The sequence below is a fragment of the Diorhabda carinulata genome, chromosome 2 (genome assembly GCF_026250575.1).
Source record: "Diorhabda carinulata isolate Delta chromosome 2, icDioCari1.1, whole genome shotgun sequence".
NCBI classification, from domain to species: Eukaryota; Metazoa; Arthropoda; class Insecta; order Coleoptera; family Chrysomelidae; genus Diorhabda; species Diorhabda carinulata.
In genome coordinates this window covers 29,883,717-29,894,793 of record NC_079461.1, presented here as the reverse complement: position 1 = coordinate 29,894,793, position 11,077 = coordinate 29,883,717, and the positions used below count along the sequence as shown (strand labels likewise).

The following is an 11,077-nucleotide window of genomic DNA, read 5'->3' as shown; positions in this document are numbered from 1 at the left end:
TTTTCTGTCATTATTTTTGTATATTTTATTCATCCAGTTACAACCTACAGCAAAAGATTCGCAGAACTGAAAACGCGCCTCAACACAGCTAAAGGATCTAACGTTTACGGCAGGGAAAACTACATCAGACATCCAAGGCTAAGAAAACTACAACCTGTAATTAAGACACAAACAAGAAAAAAAACTAAAGATAGAAAAGGAGCTACCTATATGAGGATCTTGTAATTCGAACAGATTGACAGGATTTTGAGTAGGGACAGCTTTAGCAAGTGGAATCAGTCTTTATAGTCATTGTAATAAGTTGGCTTGGAATTCCTTCTTTGGGAAACTGCAAAGACACCAACCAAGGTAGCCAGACAATTCCCTTTGAAAATTAGAAGAAGAGCAAGCAGCGTAAAAAAAATTGACGATCACATAGGATACTTGGGGGTGGTAGGAAGTCTTCCCTTTATGCATCGTTCTCCAAGAGATATTTGAATAATGGGTACTAGACTGTATATGAGATCTGATAATTGAGTAATAAAACTGACTTTTTGCCGTACTTGTGGTAATTCTGGCACAACCACAAATTGGAGTAACTTAGCTCTATGCATATTCATTTCTGCAGCTTCGTAAAATCATTAGCTTTTCCTCGACGATTTGGCAGCTAAGACTTACGACAAGTATTTAAAGTGTTTGTATGATTAGTCTAAGAGCCGTTCACAAATGTTTCACTGGAAGAAAATGTCTAAAGAAGACTGTTAAAGCGTCGAAAAGAAAGCGCGATGAGGAAGATTAGCCAATGTACACACGACCTCGCAGCAGTTATGCGCAATGATAAGCCAAGATCGCGAAACCTTCAGACAGATTTTAACTCAAGATTGCACGATGATTGCACTTGGTTATTTCATTACGGATAAACTCAAGGCAGACTCCACCAGGCCAAACCATAAATCAAATATTCTATTGCGAAGGTTCTTGTCGCAGTCGCAGCAACTTGCTACTGCGCATTGAGTCTGAGCATGCATCTGAATTGAAGAACATCAAACAACTGTAACGAATATGCTGTTGGGGGTTCCAGACAAAGACTACAAGCTGCATTACTTTGAAAAATCGTTGACGTCGGTGTTTTAGTCCGGAAGAAATTTATTTTGAATCATGTAGTCACCAGCTAATTTTATAATAATTAAGTCTCAGTCTCTTTACTTACTTGTCAGTACTAGTTTTTCAACATGATCGAGCACTACTTCCTTAACTGAAATCTGGTTAGTTAATCGTTAGTCCAGATTTGTAATCCCGATCAGTTTCATCTACAATAATGAGGATTCGTAGGGTATATCTGGCAGATCCTGGTTCTAGCTATATCTAGTCTAAAATTGAAGTTACCTTTCTGTATGGTATACTATGGTCTATAGCATAGTATTCACTTATACATTCCTTCAGTAAAGAATAATGATAACTTATAAAATAAAAACATTTTAGGATTATAACTTTTATTTTTATTATCAAAATCAAATAATTAAAATATCAGAAAAACAAATCAATCATAAATCTTTATCCCAATCGGAAAAATCCTCAGGTGGTACATCGGTGTCATCGGGGAACTTTTCAAAATATCTGGTATCTACGTTATCATTCAATTCCGGTCTATAGGGTGGCTCCAATTCCTGATTGATCAATTTATTCCAGTCTATGCCACCGAACCATACATGCTTTTTAATAGCCTGAATACCATATTTCTGACAACCAAGTCTGTCAGCGGGCGACTGCGTACATAATTTTTTTATAATAGATTTAGAAGTGCCCGAAACAAATTCGGGAAACGTTACATATTCAATACCTTTAAGAATCGATTTATAAGTATTCAAGTGCCCCGGGTCGCCAGTTTTAAATGGGGTCCTTCCGACTAGAAGTTCGTAAATGAAAACTCCAAAAGCCCAGTAATCAACTGCTCTGTTGTAACCTTTACTTAAAATTATTTCAGGCGCCACGTATTCCGCTGTGCCAACAAACGTAAAAGTCTTCTCTTTAGAGTCTGTTCTTTTGGCAAAACCGAAATCAGCCAATTTAATGTATCCGTTATGATGAATAATTATATTTTCTGGTTTCAAATCTCTATAAATTATTCCAAGTGCGTGTAGGTAGCTAAGTCCCTCCAAAACACAAGCTAAATCAAAAAATAGTCCATTGAAATATAATTACAATAAAAAAATAATTTAAAACCCTGAAGTTAGTGAGCTAGTTCATGTGGGCTCGAGCTTCGGTTTATCACTCTCTCGTCGAATCTTTTAAATGCAGAAAACACCAATCAGAAACGAGTGAAGGGAGATAGATAATGGTAAACTGATTTTCTTTGTCTCTCTTCCAATAGAACAATTTCACTTACATACCGCTCTCTGTATCATGTATTTTCAAATAATCATTCACAAAATTAGAGCTCTTAAACATTCATCATGCTCAACTGACGTGCTCGATTTATCATTGTTCAACAAATTTGTTAAGTATTTACCAAACTTCTCCACACACAAGAATAATCAACATACAAACAGCAAAAATAAAACAAACTAACAAAATTACTTGAACGAAGTACACAACTATATTGATTTATTTAAATAACAGTTATAAAAACAGTACAACTAACAAAAACAACTAATTGACACACTCTTATGATTTCTATGAAAAAATCTTTTTTTTTTTTTAATAATAAAAATGTGAATCAAAAAATTTAAATGACATCACCTGACCTGACCTAAAGATGGCGATAGTTGCTTGAAAAATACCTCTGTATTAGAAAGTACACAGTCTATGAAGAAGCCACATTGTTTAGTATTTGTTTGGCAACCATCAATAGTAAACATTTTCGGTGAATTTGTAAACATGGAAAAAATTAATCATCATATTTGATACAAGACTTTGATTTAAAAGGCGTTAGCCCAACCAATATAAAAATTGAACTAAATTCTATTCTGGACGAGACTACTCTTTCGTTATCAATAGTAAAATACTGGTTAGCTGAGTTTAAATGAGGCTGTGCGACCTGCAAAGACCAGCATCGCAGTGGTCGACCAAATCAGGTGACGACTCTAGAAATGTAAAAAAAAATCACAAAGCGGTACTGGATGATTATCTACTGAAAGTGAGCAAGCTAGCAGACATAGTATTTCAAAAAGTGTGGTAATCGCGTATTAACTAGAAATTTGGAGAAGATGGGGGCCGCGTTTGCTCACAATGGAACAAATACAGCATCGTGAAGATATTTCCATCTAGTATTTGGAAATATTTCACAGAAATAACGAATTTTTGTCACCGTTTCATAGCTAAAGAACAATCAAAACAATGGACTGAAATGTTAGGACCGGCTCCAAAGAAGGCAAATATCGTTCCTTCTGCAGACAAGGTCATGGCGTCGGTTTTTTGGGATGCGCGGAGGATAATTTTCATTGATCAATCAAGCAAAAATGTCAGCATATGGATAAGAATTCTTGCAATGGCCAAAATTAATGAATAAGTTTGAATTGCTAACTCATGAACCCTATACTCCAGATTCAGCCACCTTCTGGCTCGGTAGTCAAAGATTTTCCAACAATGAAGTGGTGATGTCGGCATTTAATGGCTATTTTGAGGAGTTTGATGATTCTTATTATAAAAAGGGTAACAAACTTATTGAATATCGCTTTGAAAAGTGTATGGAACTAATATGAGATAACGTTGAAAAATAAATATATTTTTTTCCAAAATTTTTTTTTTTTTTGTTGAGCCAGATATTTCTGAGACCATCCTCGTACTCTCTTAACATTTCTCTCCCTTTCTTTTAAAATCCCGTCGGTTTCTAGTGAGTGTAATCAAACTAATTTATTTTTTTCTTTGAATTGGATGAAAAATATTCATACCTGCGTAAAATTTTGCTTTCAATTCCTCAAATCTTTTCCCCGTTTGTGCATGGAGTAAACTCCATAAATCACCTCCGAGTCCAACTTCCAACAGAAAATATATGTACCTGCTTGTTTTGAAACTTCTATACATTCTTGTTATAAAAGGAGAATTGCACATAGAATGTAATTTTTTTTCATTGTACACTTGAGTTTGGTGTGTTTTCTTTTTGATCTCAACTTTTTTTATATATTTCAAAGCAAACACCATATTTTTATGTCGGTTGTGTTGAATTAATTGAACTCTTCCGTAAGCTCCCAGCCCTAAAGTCTGTAATATTTTGAAGTCATCTAAATTTAGATTAGGATATTCAGAGATCATCTTTTCAACAGCCGTTATAGGTTCACTTTTTAATCTTACGAATTCATCTACTTCGCCAAAGTGTTCTATAAATTCTTTTCTAGTTAACAATAAACACTCTACACCAGGCGCTCCGGCTTTAACTGTAGCAGGTACAAATTCATCTTTTAGAAGAGATACTTCTCCAAAATATCTTCCTTTACTAAGTTCAGCTACCTAAAACACGTATAAACACACATTTTCTAGCATATACAAAATATTTAATTATACCAAAATAGTATATTAGGAATCGACAACAGATGGATAACAATGTTGGAGGAAAGTTTGATTTTTAGTGCTAACGTGTACATACTTAGATGATTTCTTAAGCTTTCTTGCTGGCCATTTTAATGAACTTACCTTTTCATTGTCCTTTTCAACAGTAACTGTCCCGGCTCTTATAATATAAAATTTGTCTCCTACTTCACACTGTTTAACTATGGCTGTTCCACTTTTATAAAATTCAGGTTTAAAGAGATTCGCCACTTGGTACAACTTCTCTATTGGTGCTTTGCTCAGCTCAGGTACGTTTTGTAGGAACGACGCAATTTCTTCTTGTTCCTCTAAAGCTGATTTGATGATGAGTCTTTTAAATGTATGACAGTCCAGTACCCACATGGACCCATTTTCAATGGCTTTAACGGTGGCGTGTCTTTTTGCTGAATATAATATGGCTAATTCACCAAATACTCTGACATCGTCAAATACTCCAACGGTTTCGTCTTCGATGATAATTTCGTATGTTCCTATGAAAATTATCTGTACTCAATAAAGCTGAAAGATTGATTGTTAAGTCTGTGTTCTCTATCAATTTGGAAAGGACGAGCGTCCATTTTGAGATAACCTGTATTTAAGTTTACGTAAGGAAGGACAAAGATCCGAAGAGGTATGTATTAGAATAACACTGGAAGACAAAAATATGGTTATTTTGGCCTTAAATGATAAGGATATAAATATAAAGCTGAAACGACGTATTTGACACTTATATTTCCTTAAACATGCAAGCAAAAGATTGATATTTACCAAATATTGAGGCGTTGTAAGATTTTTGCGGTTTTTCTGTAGCCGACGATATGAAACAATCCAGCCGCAGTTGTAACCGCCCCTTCCCGCCCATACATAGCCACGTACAACCAGTTTTCTAAAAGTTATCTGACTCTCCCACTCTCTACCAAATATGGACAAAAATATGGATGATGAAGGAGGGGAAGAAGAATCAACAAAATGAAAAGAAATTACAGAAGAGGAGCGAGTGAAAATAGTATATCTAGCCTTAAGCAATTTCAGAAAACAATATTTGCCGTATATTGGATAAATTTAGATGTAAGGGAAAAGAAGGAACGAGACGATTGTTAAAAAAATGGTTACATCGACGATAACAGTATTTTAATGACACGCGTTTCGATAACAAAGTTATCAAAGACAGATGGTATATTTTACCTTCATTCTTTGGTGTAGTGGTAGTAGTAAATTGTGTGTTCAGTTTAAATATCACCAACAATTCTACGAATTTCAACTTAGTACAGAAAGGAAGATGGAAAATCTTATTCTCATACTGGATTTTTTACACTCTTCATTAAACCTATTTACTCAATGTTGTTAGAAACAAGTTGTCGCATGATTTGTGTGTAGTTTTATACAAGGTAACTAGTTAACTTACCTGTGCAGGAAATATACAAATGAGTTCCAAAACCGCCTTCTTGGATAATTATTTCTCCTGCTTCAACTGTTTGATTATACATACAGTCGATGAATTTTTGAGCCCGCTTCTCCGTGAGTATATTCGATAAAAAATCATTTTGCTCTATAGCGCTTCGAATTTGATCTTCATCACTAGAATTTGAAGTAAAATTCGAGACTCAATCAATTGATTTTGATAATATGGAAAAAGATAAATGTTAACATAAAGGCCTCTTGGCATGATGCAAGACAACGTGTAAGAAATTGCAATGACGAATACAGCACAAAATTCCCTAACCTCAAATTTTATCTCATATTTTGTGGGCGGTTTAAAAATGAAAATAGCTTAGCTATAGAATTAGACGGGAATGGAGAAACATTCGAAAATCTCCTGAGGAAAATAAAACATAAGATAATTATGAAGACGAGAGACGTAATATCAGCAGATCAGAAATTCATTTCTTCCTAGAATTGCAGCTTGTATGTAATAAAAGTGGCACCAAACCTATAATATTGTAAGTGAGAGACCTTGAATTAATCAATCACCTGAATTGGCATTGCATGTTGTTTTGCATCATGTCAAACGGCCTTCAATACATTTTATTGCGTGCAAATTGCAATTCTAGGTAGAAATGATTTTCTGATCTACTGATATTGCGGCTCTCGCCAAGGATTTCTAGCTATCTTATGATTTATTCTCCTTAGGAGAATTTCTTTATCCATTTGCAACTAATTTTTGTATATTTTCTCGTCTAAATATTATTCTATCTATGTAGGGCCTTAACTACCATCTCCTGGTCGCCAATAGACTCCAAAAGCAAGGTAGCAGCAGATATAATTTTACCAGTGATGCTTGACCACTGTTATCTTGTTTAGTTTCCCTGTTATTTGCATTTTCAAACCGTCTACAAAATATCGAATAAAATGTGAGGTTAGAAATTTGTTTACTTTACTTATAGGATTTTGATTAGAGGCAATCATGATACCAACCAATTCTTGGACATTCTGTTACATCATGTCAAGCGACCTTAATAAGTTTGATTTGAAAGAAACTTAGCAAGACCTTCTGAAAAAAAGAAATGGGGCTCTATCATTTTTCTGTACATAGTCGAGCTTCCGAAGAAGTCTGATTCTCTGTAAGAGAAATTAACCGTTTTGAACGAATATTCCCATTGTTTGCTTTCTTCTCTGACTTATTATAAATTTTCTAAATAGAATGCATACGTACTGCGTCAACGAGGTTTTATCAAAGTAGTCATCAAATAATACGTGATCATTCTATTACTTTGTGTTATTTGTACATTTTTCAATCTCTGAATACCAAAATATAAATACCCGTCAATGAAGTTGAAAGTGATAATAGGATATTTGATCAAAGTAAATGTTGATAAAATATGTAATGTGCTAGGCACTACGTGTATAAAATTTCAACTCAATGAAACCAAGTTGAAGAATTATTCTTCACTTCTTTTCTACATATAAACTTATCCATTCTGCCTGTTCGAAATTGAATTGTTATTTAATTCTTACATGATGTGTATTATTCTGTTTCATAATTTATTCGTTTGATACCACCAACATGTTCTTCATGAAGAGAACATTCATAATATAAGCATCACTTTTATTTTGTTTATCTTTGCCATCTGAATTCAGACCCATCTATGTCTTTTTTTCGTAACATCAAGTCCACAACGTCACATTTCTCATTGTCCCCTTCCGTTTTTACTAATTTATACCAGTAATGAGGTACTTCAAAACTTTCTTTTCTCTCTCCATGTTACCATGATCAACATTAAGGAGTCTTCCACAAGAATAGAACGGTTTACTAAACAAATCTGTCACAATCTCTTCTGGACACAAAAAATCAAATTAAAGCAAAATATTGACAAAAATTAACCATCGTCACCAAGATAAAAGCTTTTATAAGATACACGCTTGCTGTAACTTCTTACGTTACAAATTTGGATTGTGAGGGGTTGATGAGAGTAGATCGCGCTATTCCTTATGGAAGAGTTCATGCATGGACATCACATATCATGTAACTTTGCCTACTGCCCAAAAATGCTCCCCTCTTCCTCATACAACATAGCCACGGAAATCGCCAGATGATGTTTCATGAATCACCATAACAGGCGCTTAAAAATTGAAATTGAAGAGATATATGGTGCAAGAATATATTGTTGAAGATCGAAAGTGTAGCTTCATTTTATGCTAATTCTTTATCTTCTATTTTCTTTAAGTAATTGTCTATAACGTTCTTCTGATGTTTCTCCAACTCTTGCCTGGAAACAAATTGGATATAATCAATTTAGAAGTAGAGTGAGAAGCTGTCAAATTACTGTTGTTTTCATAATTGTTATTTGTTTTTTCTTTCTTTAATATATCCGGTATTTTCTAACCCCTACTCAAGATGATCTAGATGAGGAATCTAACAATCAAGATTTAACAACATAACGTCAAAAAGTCTTTAAAGCAACGACGGGAAGTGATCAACCGATTTGGAGAGCTAGACGATTCATTTGAGTAATAATGAGAACCTGGCAAATTCAGAAAACTCAGTTCCTTTTTTGACTCACTCAATCAGAACTTTTCACAGTTTGGAATTGTTTCACTTGACTCTTCTATTATCGCAAGATGTACATCATCAAAGGTAAGCTTGTCTGTTTTGGATTCAGGATTTGATGCATTTGTTCTTCGAGTGGATATCTTTACCAGCTCATTCCTTGCGCTGGAGCTACAAAAAAGAAAACTGATCTTTGACTTGGGGGTAGTGTAGTTCTTGAACTTTTATCAAATGTGACAAAGATTCAGAATCTTGATATATTATTTGATAACATTTTTGCTTCTAACAAACTATTGTCTCTTCTGAAATTCCAAGGATTCTTCGCCACAGGGGATTCGCGAAAACAAGTAACTGTTCGTTGATACCAAGTGAATTACTGCCAAACCAGAGGGGCTCCTGAGGCTCACAATTTGAGGAATCCACTTACACTTCTTTGGTGAAATGGACCGATCATTTCATTGTGACAGCAATTATAGTGTAGGAGCTCTCAGCTCTGTCAAAAAAGTTTTTTTCTTTTCTTGGCCCCAAAATTGGTTGATTCCCTTAGGGCCCATTAAAATTATTTTTTTTACAATTATATGACTGTCTATGTAGTACGATTCGAAAATATCAATGTAGACTAAACACGTTGAATTTCTCAGTTTTTAGCATAATTGTCACGTCACACCGTAATAAAAATCAATCAAGATATCGTTTGAAATTGTTTTCTACGATAAATGAACATTAAAAATGATATCATTTTATTGTTTATATTATCTCAATTTTTTACTTAGTTTTTCACAACAATTCAGAAGTATTTAATCAACTTAGATAATAATCTCTACCAAACAATTGTAATTTAGGGGGACGAGATTCAATAATTTTCGTTTACATTGTTTTGCATTAGTTATAAGATATCGTCACATTTTTAAACTCATAGAATTCAAAACTCAATATTCAAAATTCTATGAGTTTAAAAATTTATACAAGTAATAATACTATCAAAAAATCAACGAAAATCTTAATTAATTATTTCCCACACGATGAATACACAAGTATTCGAAAGCTCGGAAAATATATTAAAGTTAGTCCACTTTGGTGTTTCCTTGCCACGTTCCCAATAAGAAACCGCTCATAATATAGCTGGCAAAGACTTCTTTACAATTCATATATATATATATATATATATATATATATATATATATATATATATATATATATATTAGATTTCTTCAACCGATGAGTATAAATTTATTCTTTTGAAAATGCTCCCAAGGAAGGAGCGAGTCGTTAAGTTATACATGTGATATTTCATCGAAGTTTTATTATTTTATACAAACAACCTACGAACTCAAGAAATTAGAGAAAATTTCTACTTTTTTGTCGACATTAACATCCGAGTGCTATTTCAGTTGCTTACTGACTCTCGATGTGGATTAAACCAACAGCACTGTGCCGAGCTTTTGTTTGATTATTTCAAGAGAAGCCAAATGTAACAAAAGTTGTCACGTACGAAGCACTTCGAAGCAAATGGTCGCCCGTTTTTTAGGAATAACTTCCATTAAAGCAACGTAGAACAGTTAATTATGAATGGTACAACAATATTTTTTGCCAGAAGAGTCGAAAAAGTTAAGGAAACCAATCGCAAGACGACGAATCATTCTGCACCACGACAATGCGAGCTCTTACACATCGGTTCAAACAAAAATGTTTTTGAACAAACAAAACATCAAAATGATCGGTCATCCGTCGCACAGTCTTAGTTTGGCACCCAATGATTTCTTCTTATCCCGCTAATAAAAAATAAATTACAAGGTGAAGGTTTTTCTACACCTGAAGAGGCAGAATAGGAATGGAAAAATACCACTACGACAATTCAAACCCATGTAAGGGTGTATTGATCTTTATGCCGTTAAAAGATTAATTTGCTTCTCTTTAACTGAAAATCAATTTTGAAACCGAATTTATTTACTTTCCGCTAGATGGAGAACGTTTTCAAACTTGCTTGTTTTGGACTCAGGTTGTGAAAAATCCAAAGAAAAATGTTCCTTCTTTGGTTAATAGCGGTTTTGAATGGAATATATATACATATGGAATAGCTTTCATCATTTTATTATTAACAAATTCTAAAGTGCTACACATAAAAATGTAACATAATATGAAGTACTTGCTATTTTAGATAAATTTTTAATCATAAAACGACCTGAAATAAGTATTAAATATTATGTTAAAACTGTTAACTGATTTCGTCTATTTAAATGTAGGATATTTTCGCTTTAAAATTTGTTTTAATTCTATTAATAATACATAATATCTATATTCAGGTACTTACCCTTTAGATTTGGGATATGTTTTAACAACAACATTTTCTATTTCATAAGGAGGTACTTCAATAGACTTTGATATAATTCCAGATCGTCTTTTGTTGTCGGAATCCTCTTCAAATCTATCTTCATCCAATACACTAGGACCTCTTCTAACTCTACAGAACAACATATTGTTTCCTCACAAAATATCACCATTTACGCAGTATTTCTAATACAATATATTTATTTTCTAGAATGTACTCAGTATCTACTCTTCAATATAACTGAGTTGTTTTATATT

At 33.6% G+C, this 11,077-nt stretch overlaps 1 protein-coding gene across 1 annotated transcript; it reads right to left on the bottom strand.

The window, feature by feature from the left end:
• Window positions 1–1,455: 1,455 nt before the first annotated feature.
• Window positions 1,456–11,077, bottom strand: LOC130903835 (cGMP-dependent protein kinase, isozyme 1-like). Its single transcript, XM_057816174.1, has 5 exons — window positions 10,803–11,077; window positions 5,909–6,081; window positions 4,609–4,994; window positions 3,870–4,425; window positions 1,456–2,146 (listed from the first exon to the last, which is right to left on the bottom strand). The coding sequence occupies exons 1-5, from the start codon at window positions 10,964–10,966 to the stop codon at window positions 1,524–1,526; spliced, it is 1,902 nt and encodes a 633-aa protein (XP_057672157.1). The 5' UTR covers window positions 10,967–11,077; the 3' UTR covers window positions 1,456–1,523.

Excerpts from the sequence above, each read along its gene's own strand:
- LOC130903835 (XM_057816174.1), bottom strand. The coding sequence starts at position 10,966 with ATGTTGTTCTGTAGAGTTAGAAGAGGTCCTAGTGTATTGGATGAAGAT. Across the intron at positions 4,426-4,608 it reads TTGAAAAGGACAATGAAAAG|GTAGCTGAACTTAGTAAAGG; the intron begins GTAAGTTCATTA and ends TACGTGTTTTAG. Across the intron at positions 2,147-3,869 it reads GAAAGCAAAATTTTACGCAG|CTTGTGTTTTGGAGGGACTT; the intron begins GTATGAATATTT and ends TTTTTGATTTAG.